Here is a 26,601-nt window from a genome sequence, read left to right as displayed (position 1 = left end):
GTTCTGCAAAACCATGAAACCTATTCCATGAACATGAAATTTAGGGTAACCCAAATCTATATTCCCAGGCCATGGCCACTCAAATATGTGTGTGGAATAAACTGTAGTTTAGTCATTAAACATAATAATCAGTATCAAATAAAAGGTACATAAGTTGAGTAGGCAGAATGTTTAATTGAAGTACTCAGATATACAATGAAGCTAAGGAGCTTCTGTGATTGCATGATACCACTCAAAGAATCTCTATGTTGTAATCACACTAACATTTAATGTTTTCCCTTTCGCCTTATACAGGATCAATTTAGTGAATAAAATTTTCTATAAACACAGATGAGACATCGTTTTGCTGTTATGATTTGAGATGATGAGAGCCTATCTCCAGGCTTCCAGATGTTGCACCATAAAATGGATTGGGGAAAGAATAGATGGAACTCTAAGGAGAAAACAGACATTTATAAGGTTAGTATTTTTCCAGAGTAAGACAGGGAACTTCTGAGAGGGTCATGAAAAATGAAGGTTCTTTCTAATGACTACCCACAGGGATGATAACTAGAGAATCCCTGAACCTTGCTCCAACACCACCAGTTTCCAGGAGAGTCTCTGACATAGGGTCTTTGTAGGACCCTGTGGACATGGGCCTCATGGCCTCCCCTCACCTATGAGAGCATAGAGAAATTCAGAAGGCAGGATTTTCACCTTCTTTCCTATACTGTTTCAGTCAGCTTGCTATACTGACTATAGTTAAAGTAAAGAAAAATAAAACAACAATGACAATAACACCAAGAGCTTTGAGTTAGTAGAGCTAAGGTTGTAGGGTAAAGCAGGAAGTCTAAAATATAAGTTCTCTGGGAAAACCTTGTTTATTCAATAACTATTTTGCAAGAAGAAAACTAAGAATATATAACATAAATGTTAAACCAGCCTTAAAAGACAGAGCTCCCAGTTTGTCTTTATGTTCTTTACAGATATTCTGATTTAAAAATACAGTACCCACAAAAGTTAAACCCAGCTATGAAAGCTACCCTACCTTACATATAGGTAGACATTGACCACTGGATATTGTTTGACAGTATCAAGAAAATACTACTACATCCTTAGGCATGATACTCTGGGTATATTTCAATGTGCTCTTATCTCTCTGAAAGACACAACTGAAGTTTCATCATTAAATTATATCTGTGGTTTGTTTAAAAACCATGAGTGTATTGAGGGAACATGTGGTCAAAAACAGTGACAGATATAGCTAAAGGTTGAATATATTTGATGGTGGTTGATGTATTATCCAGAGGTTTTGTTTCTTTGTTTGTTTGTTTTTACTATTCTCCCCAAATCAGTAACAGTATAGGACATTTCTGTAAAAGCTTTTGATTAATATTTGAGATAAATCTATTTTTCTGTTATCTCAAAGAACTTAGACTATATTTAAGTCACTTTTCCCCCAAACAATAGAAGCAGATGTGACAGGATTTCTTCCCTAGTCATCCTTAATGAACTGAAAGTTGAATTTTAAAAAGGAATGTGAGAGGGAGTAATTCATCTTTTATCAGGAAATAAAATGAAATTCTGAAGTTTTGCGTTGAATGATCAATTGCAGCCTGCAGTGAACTCTGCTTAAAAGCATGTTGAAAGTGAGCCTTTGATCTAGACCTCTCCCTGTGCATTCTGGGACATACACACCCAAACTCTAGAAAAGCTGTCTTCTCAGGGAAAAGTCAGGAATGTAGGACACATACTTAGCTACTGTTTCCTGACTGCCCATTGCTGAGATGCCAATGTACCATTTGCCCATCTAAGCTTTTCACTATAGTTCCTTCTAGAATGAGCATTTATCAGACATCATCATACATAAGTTGTGGGTAAAGAGATCAATCTTTCTTACCTTCACTAAATAAAAGTATATTTTGTTAAGCCTTTGTGATTCAATTGACTAAATATTGTATCTCTGGGGACCTATTCTCTATAGAGTAGGGATATGTTTGATTTGCTCTCCGAAACATCCACATTAACTATCTTCATGGTCAAGGAAATGTCTTATTTCCTTCATTCCATTTCTGCATAAACAAAACTAAAAGTTTACGTGTAAAAAGCCAATATTTGTTCATCTTCAACCACGTCATACAAGGCTCTGGAATGTTAGAAACCATCTGACCTGACAATTTGGTGGTCACTTTCAATGTCAAGATGCAAAAAATAAGAAACTGTTGATAGATTATTTAATACAAATTAAGAAGGGGGCAGGAGAGATGGCTCCAGAGTACAGAGCACTTACTGCTCTTGGAGAGGACCCAATTTAGTTTCTGCATCCTTTCTGGTTCTTAAACCCACTGTAACATAGATCTAGTACTTTCTCCTGGCTACACTTGCACTCAGGTGCATGTATCCCCCACACATATGTGGACATATAATCCCCATAAAAACAAATATTTATAAATGTAATAAGGAAAAAAATACCTAAGCTTTCTTTATACTTACGTTTGAGACTATAAATAAGCCAATAAAACACCCAATGAGTAGTTACTGGGAAGAGCTGACTAATACTACTCTATGTTTTAAATTGATATTTTCCAGATTTACCAGCTCTCTTGGAGGGTGTTCAGTGACCACAAAGCCATTTAATAGTGAGCCGATTTTACAATCAGAATCAAACTGTCTAAATGGAAAATTTCACTCATTTTTAGAGCACCAAATGCCTTTTCACCCCAATTGAAATAAACCCACTAGAAAGTCTCTCTTAGCCATGATATGGAAACAGTTCCAAACACAACTAATTAAATTGGCTGTGGGTAGGACTCTCCCTCCCCGTCTCTCTCCCTCTCACTGACCATCCCCTTCCCCTTCCCCCTCCCCCTCTCTCTATGTGTTTGCTTCTGAATGTGTACTCTTCCTTGACACTTACCTCTGTTTTCTCTGGATTGATGCAATTCCCATAAACTGGATTAACAAAGGCACAGTTGCCTCCCTGCTCAGATTTCCTTCAAAAATAAAACAAAAACAAAATAAAAACAAAACAAAACAAAACAAAAAAAAAAAACAACAACAAAAAAAACAGGGTTACCAAGACCTAAATGTTAGAGAAGAAATCCTGGTTGGTTGTTTTATTTTCTTATTCATTTGTTTTTAAGTCTGGCTGTGTAGCCCAGTCTGGCCTCAGATTCTTTATGTCTTATATGAGGTAACCATAAGTGTGTATCATCTTATGTGTATATACATGTATAGGACTGTATACATGTACATATCACTTTATCTAACATTACAGAGGTACTAAGTTCTTGATGGCACATTTTTTACTAGAAATTTTTGAGAGACACAGGGTCTTGCCAGCACATTTATTTTCATCAAAGTATTACCATAAAATATATTTTTTTCTCTGCACGACACCAAGGCAACCACATTCTTGAAAACAAATATAATTTGAGCTCTTGAGTATTTAGATCCAAATAAACTCTGGCAAATAAAGGGAGCATAAGCTGGTTTCAATGCTGATTTCTTAAATATTGCCCTAGTCATTCTAACAATGCAACCCTGAAAGAACAATGTAAAATGACACTGTAAAATGGAGAGGCTGCCTTGGCCCTTCTTAGGCTAGAAGTGCCAAACCGCATCCAGAGACCATGTCTTATGACAGTGTCTCTTGTCCAAGTCTGTAGCTCAGGAGTCATAATACATAGTAGTTTAATCAACAACCAAATATCTGGGTATTGGAGAATTTTACTTTATTTTTGCACGTATCTAGTGGTGTGTATGTGTGTGTTCACATATGTATGGGTTCATGAGTCTGTGTGTGTGTGTGTGATTTGTATGTATGTGGATACACATTTGTATGTATTTGTGTGTGTGTGTGTGTGTGTGTGTGAGAGAGAGAGAGAGAGAGAGAGAGAGAGAGAGAGAGAGAGAGAGAGAGAGAGAGAGAGAGAGACATGAACTTTTTAAAAGCTGCATCGAAGCCTAAAATTGGTATAGGAAGTCTTTTGATGGCTCTCCTCTTTCTCACTGAGGACGGGCCTCTTTACTGACCCTAAAGCTCACCATTTTGTCCAGTTAGCTAAATGGCTTTTTCCAGTGATCCCTTGTCTGCCCCCTACTTTCCCGGCTGGAATTACTGAAGGCTGCCATGCTCACACATTATTTACATGGATTCTGGAGATTTGAACTCTAGTCCTCAGATTTGCATGGCAAATTCTTCACCCAATGGGCTATCCATTCAGCCTCTTGAAAAGTTGTTCCTGTTGTGGACTAGATTTGTACAATTCAGCATAATTGAACGCCTAAATGGTTGCTTCCTTTTTATATTTTTTTATTCTCACTGGAACATGAGCAACTCTGGAACCCCTGATAAAAAAAGGTACCCACCACAGGAACAAAAATGATACAACTAATAATTGTTCAGTTACAAATAGAGTGAAAATCCCAAACACACACACACACACACACACACACACACACACACACACACACACACAACACACAAACAGAGAGAGGAGACAGAGACAGAGATAGAGAGAGACAGAGACACAGAGAGACAGAGAGAGATAGACAGAGAGACAGAGACAGAGTCAGAGAGAGACACACAGAGAGACAGACAGAGACACAGAGAGACAGAGAGAGATAGACAGAGAGACAGAGACAGAGACAAAGACAGAGAGAGACAGGGGCAATTCTGGAACGGTTACCATCGTATTAACAGCAACCAAGAGTATATGCTTTAATGTTTTTGCCTAATGGAGTATGCCAATTATCGTTTTCCAGTAATTTATACATTTCTAAATACTAAAGGAAAAGAGGAAGCTTTTACTGATAACCTGTTGGAAGTTTCCAGAGGCTAGACCTCCTATTACCAGCTACCCAAACCACACAGTCCAATCCTAGCAGCTGAAATATTGCAGAGCCTAATCTAGGTGAGTCTGTCTGGCTAGAACACATTTCCCTGTGGTGCCCATGTCTTCTAATTGTGCTATCATTACCTCCTAATAAACCATTGAATTAAGTATGCCACTGATGAACTATTTCACTGTATTAAGACCACATTTTTATAATGTATAAATGTATCTAATATAGCATTTATGGGTCATAAGTTGCAAAAATAGTAATAGATCTACTCTTAAATAATTCAGCAATGTATCTGTTAATCCCTTAACCTGCTTAGGGAATACTTATGGCTTTCTCCAGTTAAACTGGATTAATTCAGCTTGAATCTTGTTTCTTTCCACACTGGTCACTGTTACATTGTCAGAGATCACAGCATGCTCCTAGGCAGGGGCGCTCTCTGACTGGCGACTGGCAAGAGAATAAAGGCAGTTTGGAAATATGTCAAGTGACAATGTAAGGGCTGGTCCAGAATGGCAGGAACATGACTTAGCAAGTACTAAAACAGAGTAAAGGGGGGAATGAGGAATACTGGAAACAAAAATCCAACCTAAATTCAAACTGGGAATGGAATCCAAAGGTAGGAAGGAGCTGAGCTCTAGTGTCAGTGGAACAGAGAGTCCAGGGGTTGGGGCAGGAGACTAGAAAGTGATAAAACAGACACAGATGACACCAAGGATGCTGATATAAGGCAATGGCGTTTGGCATTGGACTGATGTAACCCCAGACATGTCAAAGATTGGCAGGCAGACCTTACATAAGTTGATAAAATGTCTAACCATCTAAATATGTGTAAAGAAACAGTTTTTTTCTTCTGGAAAGATTCTTAAGTTTAAACAATTTAGAATTGTATATTTCCTGCCATAGTGAAATGTATGAGAGGGGTCTGGACGTCACATGGTTGGTGATTACTCCTCTAAGGCTATGCAGTTGTAACAAAGGGGAGTCAGTGTGTGGTGAGGAAAGGCAAGTGGAGGTAACTCCTCATACCTCAAACTCTATGTTTCTTAGCAGCCTTGAGCTATTTGTCATTCAGGCAAAAGTTTAGCTCTCATTCTTGGGAATGCTTGGATTCAGTGGTTAAATACTGGTATCTTTCCTATCTATAGATTAGATATCTCATAGGACCCACCTCTGTTAAAGTTAATTTGCTGGTTCACACACTGTTCAAAACTTTGTAATATTGATAGCCCCAATAGTACTCTAAATAGAGTTACTTATAAATTAGTCTACAAGTATTGTATTCTACTTTATCTAAGAGACACCTTCTTTGTTATTCTCAGTTTTGTACACTAGGCTAGCTGGCACACAAACTTCAGGGATTCTCCTCTGTCCTCCTCCAATTTCATTGTGTGAGTACTGGATAACAGACATGGGCTACTATGTATGCCAGGCTTTACATGTGTTCTGGTGATCTGAACATAATTCTTTATATTTGATCAGTAGGAATTTTACCCACTGAGCCATTTTTATAGCCCCAAATTCACACAAAATTTACATGTGTATATATATTTATATACACATAATTTTATATACATATATGAATATATACATATATACAATTCAATGTTTTATATAATATTAGTTTTACTAAATTTCAGTTATTAATATAAGATTATAGCAAATATACATAACATAAATTTACCAATGTAGCCAATTTGAATTGGACAATTCACTGTTATCAATAATTCATAATGTTTTGTAACTGTCAGTACTATTTATCGCCAAAATGTTTTCATCACTTCAAATAGAAACTCCATAACCATTAAGCAGTAAATACAAGTAATTGCTAGTGTGCTCAAGGAATTATCTCTCCATTATACAATATTAGAGTATCAAATATCCTTGACTAGGCTTAAAGGAACAGAAAGGCGACAGTGAGCACAGCTGTCACTCTAAATATTGAAGACTAGCAGTCAGCAGGTGACTGGCCAGGAGTGACAGGAAAAGGCCAAATTAACCCCCTTCATGCATATGCTGTAAGTTTATCAATTAATATTTTACACACACTGTGTGCTTTCATAATTTGTTTAATTACTTTTATGATTAGCAACAGTATTTCTTATTAATTTATTTACATAACTGTTTGCCATTTTTATCAGGTGTGGTTTAATTTTTTTGATAGTATTGGTTTTCTCTATTTCAGTTATCTGTCATTTTGCATGCTAGATAAAATGGACTGGCTGCTAACATAGGCCCATCAAACACCTAGCACTACTACTATTTGGGGCTATGCTTTGTAGGGTAGGTACAGAACTATAGGATTGAATGTACATCATTGGCTGGGGCCAGGGTGCTGAGGATGACTCATTTGCATATGGAGGAATTCCAGGCACTTGCTGGATATGACTTTATAAGGGAAGAGAAAGTTAAACCTTGATGCCAGGCTACTGACCTCCTCAGGTGGGCACGGGTGGGAGCACAGGGCCACATGCACTGGGACATGCAGGCCTTGCACTGGGAGGGAGCAGACCTATTCTTGTTGATCTCAGGATGATATTTCCAGAGTTTGGACACATCTCAACCCAACTCTGGACTGCTGACCCCAGTTCCACAGTTCCCAGGTCACAACACTGATATATTCTGAAGTGTACCTCCCTAAAATGGGCTTAGAGAATAAATAGGGAAAATCTAGCTCAAAGCTTAAGTCGAATGTTTAAAAAAAAAAGAAAGAGCATTTCAGAGGCCATGCATGACCTTTCCTGCTGATCTCCAAGATCACATTATTAGCCATTCCCCGCCCACTTCAAAGCATGTACAACCAGAAGGTCTTGTTATTCATTTTAATATTTAATTAATTTTGGGCTAATATGTAAAGAAGTGAGTTTCATCCTGACATCTCTGTATATATGTTATTATATTTTGATCTCATTATTTCTATCTCATGCCCCCCTTATCTCTTTTCCCATCTAGCTGGTTACCTCCCCTTTCTATTACATATATTCCATAGTCCTCTCTTGTTCCCATTTTCAGTAAGATATCTTTACTCCCACTTATGGTCCCCTTTTCATTTTGTGATCTGCGAGCACATAAATAAACGCCACACAGGCAGACAGAGAGACAGAACACACACACACACACACACACACACACACACACACACACACCAATAATAGAAAACATTAGCCTGAGTTGCTTCGCTTGACATAATGATTTTTTAGTTTCACCTGTTTCGCTGTAAATGTCATGATTTCATTTTTCTTTATGGAAACATAAATTTTCATTTTTAAAATCCATATGATGTTTCCAAGTTCTGGCTATTATGAATAAGGCAGCTATGAACATGGTTGAGCATATGTCCCTGTTGTGTAGTAGTACATCCTCTGGGTATATTCCAAGGAGTGGAATAGCTGGGTCTTGAGGAAGCCCTATTCCCATTTTTCTGAGAAAGCACCAGATAGCTTTCCCTCTATAGAAGAATGGATAAAGAAACTGTGGTACATTTACACTATGGAATACTACTCAGCTATTAAAAACAAGGAATTTCCAAAATTTGTGGACAAATGGATTGAACTAGAAATTGTCATAATGAGTGAGTTCACACAGAAGCAAAAAGAGCTAAATGGTATATACTCACTTATATCGAGACACTAGTCCAAGGTGTACGTCCCCATGAAAAACTGTACCTACCAGAATAGTGGGTAAGAGGGGAGGACATCCTATTGAAACTTTAGGTGTGAGAAGCCTGGGAGAAAGAGGAAATGGAAGGACCCAGTGGGTCCTGGAAAACTACAGGCGAGTCTGGGCCCTGGGGCCCTCCGCAAACTGTGGCAACAGCCAAGGAAAAAATAGGCAGTAAACCTTGAACCCCTACCCGGACTAGCCGATGGACATTCTCCACTGTTGAGTGGAGAAGGAGATCTAACTTTCACACAAACTCTGGTGCCCCATATTTGAACATGTCCCTTGGACGGAGATGCCTGGTGGCACTCAGAGGAAAGATAATAGGTCACCAAGGAGAGACTTGATACCGTATGAGCATATTCAGGGGGAGGAGGTCCCCCTCAGACACAGACTTAGGGGAGGGGAGGGGAGTAGGGGGGAAGTGGGAGGAAGGGAGGAGTGGGAGGATACATGGGATGGGCTAACAACTGAGGTGTAATATGTATAAATTAATAAAAATGTATTAAAAAAAAGAAAAAAAAGAAAAAAAAAGAAAATAAAAAAAAAAATAAAAAAAAAAATAAATAAATAAAATCCATATGATGCACATCTACGCTGTCTCTACTTCCTGTATCTAGTGAATAGTGCAGCTCTAACCACTGATGAGCAGTGTCTTTGTGCAACGGTGACTTACAGGCATTTGAGAAATAACGAAGACTTATATAGTCAGTACATATGATGGTTCTCTATTCATTTTTTTAGAGTCTCCATGCTGATTTACATAGTGACTTTATAAGTTTATGCTTTTTCCATCAGTGAGTGAGGAGAACCATACTTTCAGAAACTGGTACACTTACACTGCAGACAGGAAGATGATTTGAAGCAATTTCCATAGTGATTTTCCTGTTAAAAAGATACTGCCTGTGTACATTGTGTTGTAGAACTGGCTACCTCAATAAGCTAAGTTCTCTATATTGTTTCTGAGCAGTCAGAAAATATTTTAAGTTCCCAGACATGAATGATGTTAGTTCCCAAATGGAAGCGACTGCACTATGGTCTCACACTCTTTAAGATGCAAGAATGATGGTGTTGATTATGCTATTTTTCATCATTCTTTTTTCAAATACTGAAATGCACCCAGTGCTTGTAAAGCATTAACCATGTGCAAAATTCCCTACCAGATTCTGACCTCACAAAGTTAATGAGTGCATGGCTCATCCTCTAGAATTTCTTTTCGCAGGGATTATTTTTTTGTAGAGTTGCTGGACTCTCTTAGATATATTTGTTACCACAGCCTGCTACACACTGGTTCTTGACAGTGATTGAATAGCATTCTCTGCATTTTTATCACTTCCATTTTCTTTTAAATTTCTTTCATTTTTGTATCCTGAGCTTGGACCGAATGGAAATATAAAACTTTGTAGTAGTAATGACTACTGCAGTGTGTGTGTGTGTGTCTGTGTGTGTGTCTGTGTGTGCGCTCGCACATGGGTATATATCTGTGTGAATATGCTTGGCTGTTCAGGAGCCATGGAGGCCAAAAGAGTGAGCTGGATCCCATGGAGCTGGAGTTCCAGGCAATTCTATCTGATATGAATGATGGGAACAAAACCCTGATCTTTGGGAAAAGCAGGAAACATTATGATTGCTGAGTCATCACTTCAGCTCCTATATTGTCATTTAAAAGTTCTTTAATGCCATCAAAAACCTAATAAATAAATTAACAAATAAATAATAAATAATCATTATGTTGCATCTCTCCTCCCTCTCCCTCTCTCTCTCCCCTTCCCTCCTGTGTGTGTGTGTGTGTGTGTGTGTGTGTGTGTGTGTGTCTACTTTTCTCCATCTTTTTAAAAGTAGAACAATTGAGACTGTCCCCTTTAGCCTTTTGGAGGATAAAGATCCTATCTGTTTCCTTCATCTCTCCTAGCATCCAGATCGCTCCCAGGAATATAGCATGAACAAAGCAAACCATTTAAGAAATAGCAACTTAATATATATTGTTTTCTGAAGGCTTAATGATGGAGCCAAGTTCTCTCACTGTTTGTGTTGCTCCTTCTTTCCTACATCTTGCAGCAAGGGCTGGGGATGTTTTTCAGATGCTGATTTCAGAGCACTGAGATCTGGTTACCACCCAGACAAGGACTTTCTCACAAGCATCTGTGTTTGTTGTGTAAACCATGCTCTACCAAATGTGAAGTTGACTGGTTAATAAAATCCGCTCAAGCCTGTGACATGGCAGAAAAGACATAGGCCAGAGTTTAGGTTCTAGGGCATGGAGTCGAAAGACTTTTGAAGAAGGAGAGAGAGGACAAGGGACCGATAATGGAGAAAGGAACAGAAGATGGAGAAAGAGGACACGGCCTAATGGAGCAGATCAGTCCAGAATACTGCAAGTCACTGGGGTTGTGTGGCTGAGAGATAGCTTAAAAGCTTAGACGGTTAATATCAGCCCAGTTACTGTGCTTTAAGCTTGTAAAATAAATCAGAGTCTCTCTGTGTCAATTATTTTGGAAGCTAGTGGAGTTAAAGAAAATTGTTACTTTATTAATTAGTAACTACATAGGAATGCAGCTCAAAGGTAGGGTGTTTCCCTAGCATGTTCTGGTCTTAACATGGGTGCTACGAGCATTTTACTCAATGAGTTATGTGCCTCCCTCCATCTCTCTCTCTCTCTCTCTCTCTCTCTCTCTCTCTCTCTCTCTCTCTCTCCCCATATATTTCAGTGAATATATCTTCCATGCCTAGGAGAGATCTTTTCAGAAATATTTTATTCAACTAGGGTCTTATCACTAATTTCCCCCATCCCATATCATTCTAAAAAGTCATGAAGATAGGGTCTTTTTTACCCTCCAGTTGCTCCCAACCTGGGGAGGTGGGGACTGCTGTTGTTTTTATTTTGCCTATTTGTTCATTTCCCAAGAAGTCTCTGCTGCCCTTGTTCTCCACGAAACATTCAATGTCCATTGATCTGTCTAAGCTACCTTTCTGCTCTCTAAACCTTAGAAATATGTATTTTACCACCAGCCCCTCGGTCTGCAGCCTGAATTTTAGTTTCTCTGTATAGACTTATTTGAAGGATAATTATCACATGTTTAAAATTTTATACAATATTTTTGTCATTTTTGTGTGATCTACTTAAGGCATCATGCAAAAAATGTGCAGTGAAAAAACACAGCATAAGTACGTAGACAGTGGGAGAAAGCAGAGGGCAGTGGAGGGAGTGAAACAGCACATGGGAATGGTATCGTGCATTTATTCAGTGTATGATAGAAGCGTAACATTAAGATGCTAGAAGTCAACTGTAAGCAGGACACTCAGTTACACAGGCCTCACTTTCAAAGGGCAACAAAACAGATACTCAGAAGCACAGGGGACATTTATTATGTGCAGCCCTCTTCTGTCATCCAGCATGAATAAGTAACAAGTTCAGAACATTATTTTAAGAAGGCAGCAGGAGGTTTTGCATATTTCTTTAATGTCTTCCAAAATGCAGGCTTGAGTCTATTCCAAGATATGTTTTAGTAAAAAGCTATGCAGAAAAAGCAGCTGACAAAGAATAAGGAGAGGTTCTCCAGAGGCCCAGAGCTCAGTCAGTAGGGACAGAAAAAAGCTAATTTGGGAGACATTTCTATTTGTTCATGTTTGTGATTTTTTAAAAAGTCAACATTGGGGGCTGTGGCAATGTCTCAGTGCTTGCATTTGCCACAAAGTATGAGGACCTGAGTTCAAATGCCCAGAGCGCATTTAAAGCTGCAGGTAGCGCTTCACTGCGATGCTGGCACTCCACTATGAGATGGAAGAAGAGACAGAATACCAAGAGACTGGAAGAGGCAGTGGCAAGGTGTCCTCTGACCTCCAAAGTCTGGCTTTGGCATATATACATTGGCATTCATACACATGTACACATATATTCAAAGATAAAACAAAGCCAACTTAAAAATGCAATATTAAATCTACTATAAGTATCTGATGATAGAATAAAATTGCATGGTGCTCTAAGATAGTAAAAGAAGAATCCAGTGGAGTTTCCTCTTCTCACTGATATACAGAGGATCAAGTTATCTGAAATCTGATAAAGGGACAGGAGAAAGAACTAGAAAGAGAAGGAGATAATTCATTATTATATGTTTCAATATTGGTTTCAAAATGGTGGTTTTGTTTTAAATCTGTGTGAAAGTGAAAGGATATAAGAGAGAGAGAGAGAGAGAGAGAGAGAGAGAGAGAGAGAGAGAGAGAGAGAGAGAGAAAAGAAGAAGAAGAAGAAGAAGAAGAAGAAGAAGAAGAAGAAGAAGAAGAAGAAGAAGAAGAAAGAAAGAAAGAAAGAAAGAAAGAAGAGGAGGAGGAGGAAGGGGAAGGGTGGAGTAAGAGGAAATTACATGGAAGAGACAGAAAGGAAGAAGGTTAGTTTGAAAACACAAAGATAAGTGGGGGCAAATATCAGTGAACTAGAAGTTTTCATTTCCAAATCCTTAAGAAAAATATTTGGGAAAATTATTCTTTATACACATTATATATATCCCTACTCTAATATGCAGTATTGTACCAGTACAACTCAATTATAATACAAGCTTTACTTCCAATATTTTGAAAGTGCTATTGTAGGCTGTTTGGGATAAGTAAGTTATACAAGTTAGTTGTTAGTTCATCAAATCATGGTCATATCAATTATTAGTCTATTTTTATCACAAAAATATTCATCCAAGGCATAACAGATAGATATGATTCTATAGAAAGATAAGGTAAAATAGTTAGATAAAGTCTTCAAAAACTTCAGAGACATACAGAATATGGCATTTAATGATATTTTTATTTTAAAATTCAAAGATAATGAGACAGGTTAACTTCTGGCAACACCCAACCTACCTCAAGGAAGATAATGAGCACCAAAGAACTTCCTTATAGAAATGGCTTTAAATGTGGCAAACAAGCCACTGGGCAAAAATGTCCTCGTTTCTGCCACAAACAGAATTCTGGCTAAAAGTGGGCAAGCTTGGATGCAGGCAGAGTTGATGGCCAAACTCTGCCATGACTGGGTAAGCAAGTTCTCAATATTTCTGCTTCTCAAATATGTCTGTCAGATACACTTGGCCAGAAGGCTGAAGAAGATGCTACAACATTATAAAGAATTTTGGGTGACTGTTCTGGCAGCAGACTGTCTCTGTCATCTTCTCATTTGGGAAGCTGCTAACCTTCATTTCTGGTTCACTCATGTAATTAAGTTTTATTCCTTCTCAAGTCTCTGATGGGGTTGAAGACCAGATAGTTTAGTTTTCAATTAAGCTTAGTTGTTTAGGGTTTTTAGGTCTAGATAGATGTTTTAAGTTGATAATGATGAGATATGATAGATATTGATTTAAATTCAGCATTTTAGGCTCACCAAGACAGGAAAGATATTTTCTTTAAGGTTGCCAAGTACAAATAGCCAAACCACTATGAATGTAACATTAATATGATTCCTCACTGTTTCATGGTTCATTTTTGCTGCAGATAGTATATTATATATGTGTAATAATGTAAATGCATATGTAAAAATGTTTAACAAAAAATTAAAAAAAATAACATTTCAAAGAGAAAGGTCATAATGAAGGAGATTTGTAAACACAACTAGAAATGACACAAAATGGACAGGAAACGATTCAACATTTAGGGTCATGGATCCCAAAATGCTAGAACACCAAATTTTGTGGAGTCACTCAAATGAGATAGTAACTGCCATAATCCTTTCATTCTTTTCATGAGGGAAATAAGTATGTTGACCACAAAACCTGTGACTGTTTAAAAGCAAGCTGGCCACGATTGAGCACTTGCATAGGAATATGCCCAGGAATATGGATGCAATTATAGGTATGAAGCTGACCCGGGTTCCTGTAACCCGACCTTGAGGAAGTGGGTCTGCCAGTGAGAGCTTGGTCATCACTACACCTCACAAATGCAGCGTTAGCAAATCCACAGGCACTTAACTTAAACCAGATGCAGGGCAGGGAATTTCCTATGGACAAGGCTTTGAAAGCACAGCATGCAAGTTTTTCCTGGCTTGGTAAAGTTACTAGCGGACAACACTCAGATGATAATTAGAGGGGAAGGTGAAGATTTATGTAGAAAGAGGTCATGACAAGCTATCAGAAACATTAGCTGCAAGCCCCTCATCCACTCGTCCAAATACTATTAAGTGATGACAGCATTGTACAGGCCAGTCAATACGTTAAAGAATGTTTAGATGAATACAGCAATATCTCTGAAGTATGGTTTATGTATGAACCACTGTGTCTGAAGGTCCAGGTATCTGTCAGTTCAAAATTACCTCTAAGGTAATGAAATAATACAAGGGTAACTTAGTACATTTTACTAAAACAGGCCTTTTATCATTCTTATTTTGCTTAATAGTGCGAGTGCAATAGAGAGGTGCCCTGATGATAGCTATCCACTACTCGGGGCCATGGTATGGAAATGTACATTGTTTTCTTACCATCACAAGCATGTGATAATTTTTAAAAAGCCCTCTTGATTTTTGATAAAGCAGTAACCATTATTAATCATATTGTCTTTCAACTCCTGCTATATTGTTGAAGGTATGTATAATAGGTACATGGATAGAAAATAGGCAAGTACAGAATACAAGCATATATTAACTTCTGGGGAAGAATTATGAGATTGAATTACATGCTAAACTAACCACTCATTTTCATACAACAATGCTTCTTTTGAAAGAATGACTAACAGAAAAAATATGATTATTCAGACTACGGCATTTTGCAGTCATTTTTGTAAAAATAAAGATGGAGCAAGACACTTTATATCGAGTCAAACATGTGAAAACATCTCTTAATGATAAGAATATAAAAATATTCATAAAAATTAGAAATTTTGAAAAATTTGGTTTTTTGAACAAAGACAACAGATTTTTGTTAATTTGAAAAGTTTACTGGAGAGAGTTTTTTTCTTATTGTATCATAACCTTTGCTAATACATGGAAACTCCCTCAAAATCATACATAGATAAATGGCATTTTCCAAGTGAACTTATGACATGTGCTTATGTCTTATGTCGACTTGACATAGGATAATCTGAATAAAGGGAACCTCAACTGAGAAAAATATCCTCATAATATCCAGCTGTAAGGCATTTTCTTAATTAGTGATTGATGGGGGAGGGCCCAGCCCATGTTGGGTGCAGCTATCCCTGGGCTAGTGGTCCTGGGTTCTAGAAGAAAGGAGGCTGAGAAAGTCATGGGAAGCAAGGCAGTAGGCAGCACCCCTCCATGGCCTGTGCATCAGCCCCTGCCTTGAGTATCATGAGGTCTTGAGCTCCTGTCCTGACACCCTTCAGTGTTGAATGGTGCTGTGGAGGTACCAGCTGAATAAACCCTTTCCACCTCAACCTGCTCTTAGTCATGGTGTATTGTTGGAGCAATAGAAACTCTAACTAAGACAACAGCATAAACATTTTTACTGACATTATTTCGGATATCACAGTTTAAACTATTACACTATCAAGTTTGAGGGTAGTATAAAATTGTCAATAATGGTCAAGTTATTAAAATTAACATTGCTTTTCAATACACACACACACACCCAGAGAGAGAGAGAGAGAGACAGAGAGAGAGAGAAAGAGAGAGAGAGAGAGAGAGAGAGAGAGAGAGAGAGAGAGAGAGAGAGAGAGAGAAATACACATCTTTATTTTCTTGTACAATCATTTACTTAACAAATAAAGACTTTCATGTCAATGTCTTCATAACGGGAAGTTGAGATAGGATATTGCCCTTTAGCCCAGGCTGGCCTAGAGTTTTCCATGTAGCCCAAACTGGCATCAAACTCAGAAGCATATTCCCTTCTCAGCCTCCTCAGTGCTGTAATTCCAAGTGTGAGACTATATGCCTAGCCTCTCAGTAGATTTTTGCTAGCTACATCTTCTGAGGATATTTTTTCTTATCCCTTTCTTCCATGAATGTGAAAATTTAAAGCTACACAGTGTTTAAAATTCAGTTCTCAGAAAATGATGCTTTCATTTTATACATACATACATACATACATACATACATACATACATACATACATACATACGTATTATACACTTTAATTCTACTTTTGGTAATATATAGGATATTATTAACATAAATAAAATGTAGTCTCAAATATTTATTAGTTTTAATTTCTACTATAGAAAATTTGGTAGATATAAACCACATTAATAAAAGCTCTTGGGAGTCCTCAAAGTACTCCAAAGAGGAAAATCCATCTTAAAATTTAAAAAAGTAATAATGGACAAAATATCAAAAGGAGAAAATTTTCATACATATTGATTCTCATTTCAAGGTGACAGCTGTGTATAAAGTTCAGAAGACACATCATGACACTAATACCATAAGGGAAGATTAGGTGTCATTTAAAATCTTTTCTTGCTTTTTCTTTGGGTTCCTAAAAATGATTCCCAGGGTGGTTTTGAACTGGAATCTCTGAGTTGGGTGATGGCTGTAGAATTCAGAAAGGATCCCAGGATCCCTCAGCTCCCCAGCTCCTTATACACCTTTGAACAGCAGATAAGACCTCACTATTCTTGACTGACTTATGTTCTCCTGTAAGGACCAAACTAAGGCCACGTTCTGTATGTCCTGTAACTAATACCATGGTGGGCATTTTCTGTGAGAACTTGTCCTCCTGGTGACCCTTCTCCCTGCATTCTGGGAATGATCACATACTGCTGTAAACTGCACCTGCCAGCAGTCCCCAGAAACTCCCAATGTTCCTAAGATGAACAAAAACTTCCCCTTGAGACTAAGCCTCCACTCAATCTGCCTGAAGGTTGACATTGCTGTGACCTACAACTTCCCTCTGAGATCCAACCTCCTCCACCCAGCCTCCCTAAAGGTCGCCATCCCTGTGACCCACAACCCTATGGTTTTCCCCCTTTATAAACCCATTGCCCTTGAAGCTCTGCACCACGATCCCATCCTGTTGCACCAGGAAGGATGTGGTCCGAGCTTGAGCCCTTAATACAGCACCTTGTCTATGTTGCTTCGGTATCAAGTCCTGGTGGCCTTCTTCAGGGGTCTTGTGATCTGGGCTATCTGGGTGTTAGACTCCTAACCCACTTCCACAATACACCCTTTATCAGATCTTCTCAAGGTACCTGCTAACCATGCTACACTGCTTGATTTAAAAATGTGTGAGAGGGAGGAAGGTGGGGAGCGGGGGATGGGAAGTTACAAGTAAAGGGATAACAACTGTGGCGTAATCTGAATAAATTACTATAAAAAACACACACAAAGAAATAATGTTAAATCTATTTATTACTGCATTTATATGTATTTGTATTTGTATTAAAAGGTCTATCTGTTCTATTTAAAGCTTCTTTAAAAACTGGGTGCGGAATCCCAGACTCAAGGCCAGTTTGTTTTCTGGGCCTTCCTCATTGGTCAGAAACATTGCCAGCTTCGCAGTCTGAATGGCCACTTCTCAGAACTTTATCTTGTGCCCATCCTTCACCTTCTCACATGAGCTATAGTGATTTCTTTTGTTGGTATAAAATTACTTTCCAGGCGGTTTGTTGTACATGAAATTTCACCTTCATTTCCTGTTTGAATTCTCGTGTACATTAAGTCTCTGTGGGTGAAATGTTGCCTTGTTTGTGACCGTCATCAGTTATTACCTAGTGTTTTATTTTAATTGCCTAGGGAATGAAGAGGCAACAACTTATGGAGGAAACATTACAGAAAAATTGGACATTGTGGCATTTGTTTATTTCTGGCCATGTCTCTCCAGCTTCAAGATTAAATTCCCATGGGCACAGCTCATAGCCTTTTCAGCTTATTTAGAAAACAATACATTAGACAGTTACCGGTTGTAAACTCAGGGAGCAGTTTCCATGTAGCTTCTGATTCACTAATCGTTGTTTCATGATGAGATAATATAAAAGCAATAGTAAATATTTTGAGCTGGTAATGTGGCTTAGTGGTAAAGTTATAGCCTTAACAGGTAACACACACACACACACACACACACACACACAGAGAGAGAGAGAGAGAGAGAGAGAGAGAGAGAGAGAGAGAGAGAGAGAGCAAACAGAGGGAGACAGACAGACAGACAGACAGACTGACAGAGACAGGGAGATACAGGAAATATTTACAAATGCCATCGAAAAAATCTAAGATTCAGAAAGATTATAATGATCATAGAATAAAGAAGAGTGCTATAAAACACTGTCTTCTAGACATGGCATGGCTATTGCATCGCACAACACCTGGGGTCACCTGCAGAAGACCCGAAGAGGGTCAAGGCAGTCAGAAGTCTTGCATAAATTGCCTTCCAGCCAAAGCCTTTCTGAGACACTATTGGCAGTTGGTAGCTGCTGAGGGAGAGAAACTCATTTTTTTTAAGGGCGTGGCTCCTGATAGGTTTTCTATACTTTATTGATGATTTCCCTCACCTATGTATTAATGGAAAACAGTAATGGGACGTAGTGTTTTTTCAAAGGGTAATGAGGGGCTGGAGAGGCAGCTCAGTGGTTAAGAGCACTGGTTGCTCTTCCAGAGGTCCTGAGGTCTTGAGTTCAATTCCTGGCACCCACATGGCGGCCCAGAACTGTCTGTAACTCTGGTTTCAGAGGATCCGACACCCTCTCACAGACACACATGCAGGCAAAACACAATGCAAATAAAATAAAATTAACTATTTAAAGGGTCATGAAGTTGAGAGGGAGACATGCTGGAGGAGATGAGGGGAAATGGAAGAGTTAAGGGGGAGAAATTGGAGTTGGATATGATCATAAATCATTATATACCTTAAGAAAGTCTCAAGAATAAAGAAAAATATAATTAAAAATTAAACCCACTATCTGCAGAAAACAGACGTATTCTCCGTCATTTCATATTCTCATTCATTTCATATCAATTTCCACTAATAGTTTGTGTTTTTATTTCATTTCTCTAATGATTATTTGTCTTATAAAGGAATGTATCCGTGGTAGTTTAGAAATTAGAGCAACATCCTAGCCATTCTTTCTGCACACACAGTTTGAGTTGTTCTGTTTTACAGCCGGTGTTGTCAAATATTAGTCAGTAGTCATTGGCATGGTTGATATCTACTCTTATTCAACCCATTTTTGCTGCTACCCAAACTGGAAATACTCCTCCTCTCCCTTCTCCTGTGACCTCATGAGTCCCCTCCCTTGGAGAAGACCACTTAGCTTGTGGCTGTCTTTCACCAGCATGAAGTATTTCTCCTTGTAAATTGCTGAATAGGAAAACTTACTCTAATGTCTTTATTGAATTTCTTAGACATATGATCTCTTTGATTGAAAACTGATTGCGATGTTGAAGTTAATTATCAGCCTCTGTGATTTTCATCAGCAATTACCTAGAAGTTTCTTTCTTTGCAAAGCTTGCAGACAATTAATTTCAAGTTGGCAACTGTAAGAAATATGTTTTAAAAATTGGGTTTTTTTCCACTGTGAATTCTGAATATCCTCAAATACCTTTAAATATATGCTATTTTCGACTTAATATATGTAGTTATAATGTCCCTGCACCTATACCTGATTTCAGTTTATCATACTTATTAGAAAAGATGAAAAGAGTAATGAGGTAGCCTTTATTTATAGTTAGTTTGAATCCATCTCTTTATCAGAAACATAAGGAGGAGTCCTAGACAGAGCAGTACACAATTAGCAATCTATGTAGATTGCTCTAAACTGATCTGTGTACATAAATTCCCAGTCAACTGCAGCCATTTCTTTTCCTATTCTTATCTGAATCATGAATGCCTCACACTGACCACCTATGCAACTTCTGTTATTAGACAGATTCTGTTTTCTTGGGATGCTCTTCCTTTGTTGTCTGATGGATTTCCATCTGTGATGTCACTTCCTTAGTCAACTTTCCAGTTACACTGCATCGTGCCTTCCTATAGCTTTCCGGTGCATCTTAGGAAATAACTCAATGCAGTTGATATGTATTTATTGCAGCACTGGGATCATATGGTTTACATATACCTCCCTCACTAGCATATAAAGTATCACTTACTTATTTAATTTGAGGTGTATGTAGTGTTTGTGCAGTGTATGCATGCTATGCATATTGTATATAGGTTTTACATGCTTCTGTGTGTGTGGATGCAGGGGACGTGAAAGGTTGTCAACATCTTCTATTGTTCTCTGCCTTGTTTATTTATTGATTTTAGGCAGAGCCTCTCACTGAACCTAAAGCTCATATTTGTTTTTGTTTATTTATTTGTTTGTTTGTTTTTTGTTTTTGGCCAGGCTGGCTAACCAGCAAACTCCCTGCATCTGTCTCTTCCCAAAAGGATTCCAAGTGCAAGTTGCCACTGCTGCCTTTCTCTAGGAGCTGAGCACCTGAACTCAGGTCCTCAGGCTTATGTAGCAAGTGCTCTGACCCACTCATCTCCCCAGTCTTAGTGGCTTCTAGCACAGTTAAGTGCATATTAAGACTATAATAAATGGTTGCTAACAGTACATGAAAGAATTTCTGAGGTTTTTTTTTTTTTTACGATTTTCCCCCTCAAAAGATGAAAGTAAGCTGATTTCAGAAGGGCTGTTGTAGTTCTCTCCTTTGATTCATTAGTGTGATTGAAATTCTAACCCAGAAAACAGATTGCTGATGTTGTAGGAGTGTCTCCAAGGATTCTTCTCAAGAGAAATTATGTGAATGAAGATTTGCAAGCTAAAAATAAGTCTATCAAAAGGATAACAAAGCAGTTACTGAGGAAAACTTAAAAAGTCAGCCTTCCTCTTCTCTGTCCTCTAGTGATACAAGTCAATCTCAGTTAGAATTCTAATGTCTAGTCTGGGCACCTGGTACGCTAGCTACACACCATGGTAACGTTCTCTGCTGTACTACCAATGAGTCCCTCACTTGCCCTCACTGCCTTCCCAAATTTCATTACTTAATAGAAATGTTTCTGATTCTTCTATGATGTATTTGTCTGCACCAATTGCTTGGTCAGGAGGAAACAAATCCAACCTAGAAATATGTCAGGTTCTAAGACACAAGCTTTCTTATATTTAAGATTTACAATGAACAAAGGGGAGAGAGTAAAAACTTTTTAAAAATAAATAATATAATATAAAAAATTTAGATACTTAATATTAATATACTGACATATGTATAAACTGTAAAGCTTGGATTATTTTACACTGGTATCAGACTGATTTTCTATGGCAAATAATATATTAAATTATTGGAGAATTGTTTAAATAAATATGAGATAGGGGGTAAAAAATAGGAAGTAATTTTAAAACTATGTAAAAATTATTTGTTTTATAAATATGTCTTACATTCTTGAAAAGACTTCATCATAAGATCTTTTAAAATTATCTTTTACTCTAAGATTTACAAAACATGAATAATATTATTTTTATAAACCAGAGTAGTAATTAGGTTGTCAAATGCTAGAGTAACTTCAGGGCGAAATCTGTCACACAGATGACCACTGAATTAAGTAGTTTACTATGAAGACTGCATTACACTCACGAACACATTAAGTTGATTTTCTGTCTTCCTAAAATGCCAAGATTGTTGTCATTCAGTAACAAAAAGAACTCTTGCTAAAGATTATAAATAGTTGGGCTTGTAGGTTTGAGACTACTTTCATTAAAATTCTGGTATTTACAACCCTAATCAAGAATTGAATTTGAAGTGCACCAGTGACCTCAGCAATGGCTGCGTCACAGGTAAGATTTTCTGGAATTCCGTTGGATGTCCTTTTGGCTTTAGTAGAATAAACAGAATGAAAGCCAGCCAACTTTAAAGACAAGTCTTCAGGAATACAGATATCCAAGGCTTTTCAAACAGCTGATGAAATTATTAGATGAATAAATTATAGATAAAGTATAGTATTTGTAATACAAAATCTGGGCGACAATAACCAAGGACAGAGGGGATGAAAATATTAGATCTAATAAACATTTGATGGGCTAAATCTCCTTGCCACTTGTTAAGCTTAGAGGTATAAATATAAGTAGGTGGGGAATTCAGCTTTCAAGATGGCTGGGATCTGCCATGGGAGACACAGGAACAAGTCAACGAGCCAAGTACAATCATGCTGGAGGACAAACAGTGGCTCCTTAATCCCATGGCACCCTGGGAATAATGGCAGAAGATACCACTTTTGGCCTTGCTGAAATGTTCACTATTCATGTTTTATTTTTACAGTCAAAGAAGAATTAAATGAAAGGATTCTGAAAATCTATTCTATCTCCATTTGTACAACGAATCCTTCATACTCACCGCCCATCCTATGCCATGGTCCTATTTATCCCATGCAGCCCCGGTCATCAGACTTTAAAGTTTCTGTTTTTGGTTTTTTGGCAAATCTTTATGCCCCAACTATCTTTGTATAGAAATTTTAACCCAGTAACATAGCTGTTCTGGCAAAAGACCTACTACATCTATGTGATCTGGCTGAAATGCAGCTATGCCCTGGATTATAGTATGGTCTGTCTGAAATACAGACATGCCCTTGGGACACAATTTTAATCTCAAACAATGTAAGTAAGGTTAGTTCATAGAAGGAAGCAGCCATGTTTGAAAATGACACCTAATTGAGAGGCAGATAAAGTGATGAATCAGAGAGGCATTTGCCAGAATGAGCCAGAGATAGGAAACATATGACTCTCATGAGAACAGCATAGGAAACAGAGGCTACTTAAGGGCAGCACAGGAAGCTGGAAAAAACGTAGCAGGAGTAGTAGTGAAATGTGTGTGGGCAGGGGGCAGTTTTACAGAGACAGGTTGCAGAGAGAACAAGCCAGGGAACGAGAAGAAGCCAGGAGATTAGAACATATTCCCAGAGTTAGTTTGAGGCCAAGCAGAGCAATTCAGTCAGAAGCCAGAGAGAAGCCGGGTTGAATTAGTCAGCCTGGAGAGGAGTTTGGGACAGAACAGCTAAATTGAACTGGTCAGCTAGAGTTCAGAAAGACCTACAAAGAGGGAAATAAAAACATTTACACGTCTTTTTAAAAAGTTTTGTCCTAACCATCTTTAATGAAATATTTATTGTGTGTTAATAAAAAGGCAAGACGAGTAGTCATTGTTTTCCCTTCCTTCCCTACCCTAGTTTTGTCAAGGAACAGCACTAAAATAATTGAGTCCTACATGTTTGTGTCCATCAGCTTGTTGCATGGCAAAACATAGGCTATATAGGAAAAATTTCCAGGTATATCAATCACTCCTAATCTGTAAGTTAGATTACTTTACATTTTTTCCCAACAAGGCATAGTTCTTTCAGGGACTCACAAAGTAAAGTTAAAAGTAGGACAATACTCTGTCAAATAAAAGGCATCTTAATAGCTGAAGGGTTTAACATAGTTAAATGTCAGACAGGCCATACTTAGACCCCCAAAAGTGCTAAGCTTAATATCTGATTTAAACTAGGCAGTTTCAAAGTGGAAAGAGCAGTTTAAAATGACTGAATTTATAATTTGCCACTTTGTCACTGTTATAATACCAGTGATATGAAGGATTAATTTAATAACACAAACATTGTAACTATATGATTCCATTTCACACTAGAAAATGTTATAGGTTGAACATCAAATCTATGACCTTCTGGATAATTTTGCTCAAGAAATGACTAAGTAAAAATTAATATTAACTCCACTAGAAAAATATTGTAAAAAGTATGCATCTGTAGCTTACATTTTGAGGATATCTTATAGATGGTAAGATAACCGAGTTTCATCATTTAACATATAAGAAAATACTAAATATTAAAACATTTTATTTCTCCGTTGCCCAGCCTGGCTTCATCCTGGTTTAGGGACAGTCTCATTAGCACTCTCAGCCATGCTATTACCTAAGCCTGATATTCTGCAATCTTCTCTAATTCTTATTTTCACCCCCCACATCCTGTATATCTCACCTGAAATCTAGAATAGGTTTCTATCCTTAGCCGGCCACCTCTTCCCAATATCCCCCACATCTATTCTCACACTGCTCTTCTGTTAATATAGACACGATCTTGGCATGCATTTACTTAATATACTTTACTGAATTGTATTATTTAAAGTCCTAATGGGAAATGGCTGGCATATGCCAATTGAAAAAAGACATTTGTTTGGGAAAAATGTTGCTTACACAATGGTCTGGGCAGAATACAGAGAAACTGGAAAGAATGGTTTAGAATGCTGGGCTAGGAGCATTAGGCCTATCTCCACGTAAGCCAGAAGGAAAAAGAATAAAGGGTTATTGGAAGTCACTAGAGCAGTACTGTTATATGCCTGGGTGGACAGGTCTACCTATAGACCTATCAGACTACAAATGCCTGACACTCTCTTCTTACCTTCCCTCAAATACCACCAATTAACTACATACATTGTAATTGCCAGTGAAAGGGGCTTGTTAGTGAAATCTATCAGGATTGGCCTCTAAATAAAAAACAAAATGGCAAAACAAAATATCCACTCCATTCGGTGGTAGAAAGTGGACCTCTTAGAAAAAACAGATGACAGTATTTTTTTTTTTTCACTTAAGAACAACAACAACAACAACAAAAAAACAAAACTGGACACTCTTTTGCAGGCTTTAAAGCCCTTTAACATTTTACTACATACACTTTAAAGAGTAATTTCTCCAGTTATCTTCCCATATGTTACAATCCATCGTGCTATTTTGGCCCCACAGCTTTCCATATTTTGTCTTTGTTTTGAACTGAGCACGTTTTCTTCTTCCTTCAGATCTTAACACAAATGCTTCCTCCTCTTTACAGCCCTTGTCAGGCATGCATTTATTTTCCACCTTCCCAGATTGTACTATTTTCAAGTAATACATCAAGACTTGCCTTGAGTACCTCTCTCTCTCTACTGTAAATAGTGTAGAAAAGAACCTTTATGAGCTGGGAGAATATGATTTCTTCTTTTCAGGCATCTACTTTAGATATTTTCTAGCATCATATAACAAGAAAGAAAGCTAGAAACAGAATTAAGGAAAAAGAATAAAAGGACAGGACATTTAACTATCTCTTTAAATAGGGAGAAAGAACAAGAAAAGAGAGGCTAGAAAAATATCATTTACAGCCAACTCCTGTTTTTCAAAATCCTGTTCTCCAATTACTTTTGAGCAGGCTTGTCTGAGATTGACCAAGGCATGCACAGGGGACTGAGATTTGACAGGTTTTCTCCTCCCTGACCTCAGGCTGTGAGGATGGACTTTGTTTCTTGTGGGTGAATGCTGATATGGACTGGGGAGAGTGCAAAGGTTCCCTAAGCATTATAACCAACCTTATCCACTGTGCTAGCGGCATTCTAGTGGCTAAGGATAAACATTCATTCACGGCACCCACACAGACTCACAAGGGACTCTGGCAGAGAATAAGTGAAGTTTGGCTTTTGATTAGAATAAATATTCATTTCTTGGTTCAGGTTAGGCCTATGAGGGGATCTCAAACTCGAATAGCAGGTGCATTTCTGCATTCAAAGATTCACATTAGGATACATTTTCTTTGCAATGAAAATGGGTACGATAAAGAAAGTTTAATATAATCGTAATAGATACCAATTTTATAGCCTGTGCCACCCATTCAAGAATCTCACGGAACTATCGGTATTACTGACGGGCCAATCAGCAAATACAACTGGTCCAGGAGAGGGGATCCTGAACATCCCTGTTTCTTTTCCTGTATGAAATGTAAGCAGGCCTAATTATCCTCACCATTCTTCCTCATTTCACTCTTGTAGGGTGTTGGTCTGCATCCTATAATTACACTCAGCAGAATCAAACAAGTGCACTGAATGGCCGAGTCATCCCTCCACCCTGAGAACTCTTCATCAATGTCTGTGCATTTGAGTCATGAGACTTGTCTAAGACGGCATTCCTAAGAACACCACCACTCCTGCTCAGCGGCCGGTCTTCTGTTGTTCATGCTGCTGTATGCTGAATATTTCAACGTTTCAAATTCACACGCTAAAGCTGCTGTGCTTAAAGTGACGCAGTTAAGAAGTAACTGGGTTTATGTGAGGTCTCCAGAGTGAAGCCTCATTAAATTAAGGGACTACAGCTCTTTTAAGGTGGGAAGAGGTGCTTGACTTTCTAATGTCAGTCATGTGAGGACACAGGCAGTTGGCAGCCATCTGCAGGGAAGACAGACTAGGTCTCAAGGGAATCTACCTCACTTTGATCTTGGA

At 38.0% G+C, this 26,601-nt stretch overlaps 1 protein-coding gene across 2 annotated transcripts in view; it reads right to left on the bottom strand.

Moving 5' to 3' along the window:
* Positions 1-246: 246 nt before the first annotated feature.
* The window catches only part of MALRD1 (MAM and LDL receptor class A domain containing 1), a 562,786-nt gene continuing 536,431 nt past the window's right edge, over positions 247-26,601 (bottom strand). For both annotated transcript variants that reach the window (XM_084782548.1, XM_084782549.1), the window contains exons 39-40: positions 2,897-2,972; positions 247-433 (exon numbers count right to left, since the gene is read on the bottom strand). In XM_084782548.1, the coding sequence (XP_084638674.1) occupies positions 350-433; positions 2,897-2,972 (160 nt within the window). In that variant the 3' untranslated portion in view covers positions 247-349. The remainder of the gene's footprint in view (positions 434-2,896; positions 2,973-26,601) is intronic.

This window comes from Acomys minous (assembly GCF_964271855.1).
Source record: "Acomys minous genome assembly, chromosome: 5".
In the NCBI taxonomy this organism is placed as follows: domain Eukaryota; kingdom Metazoa; phylum Chordata; class Mammalia; order Rodentia; family Muridae; genus Acomys; species Acomys minous.
This window is presented reverse-complemented; position numbering and strand designations above follow the sequence as displayed.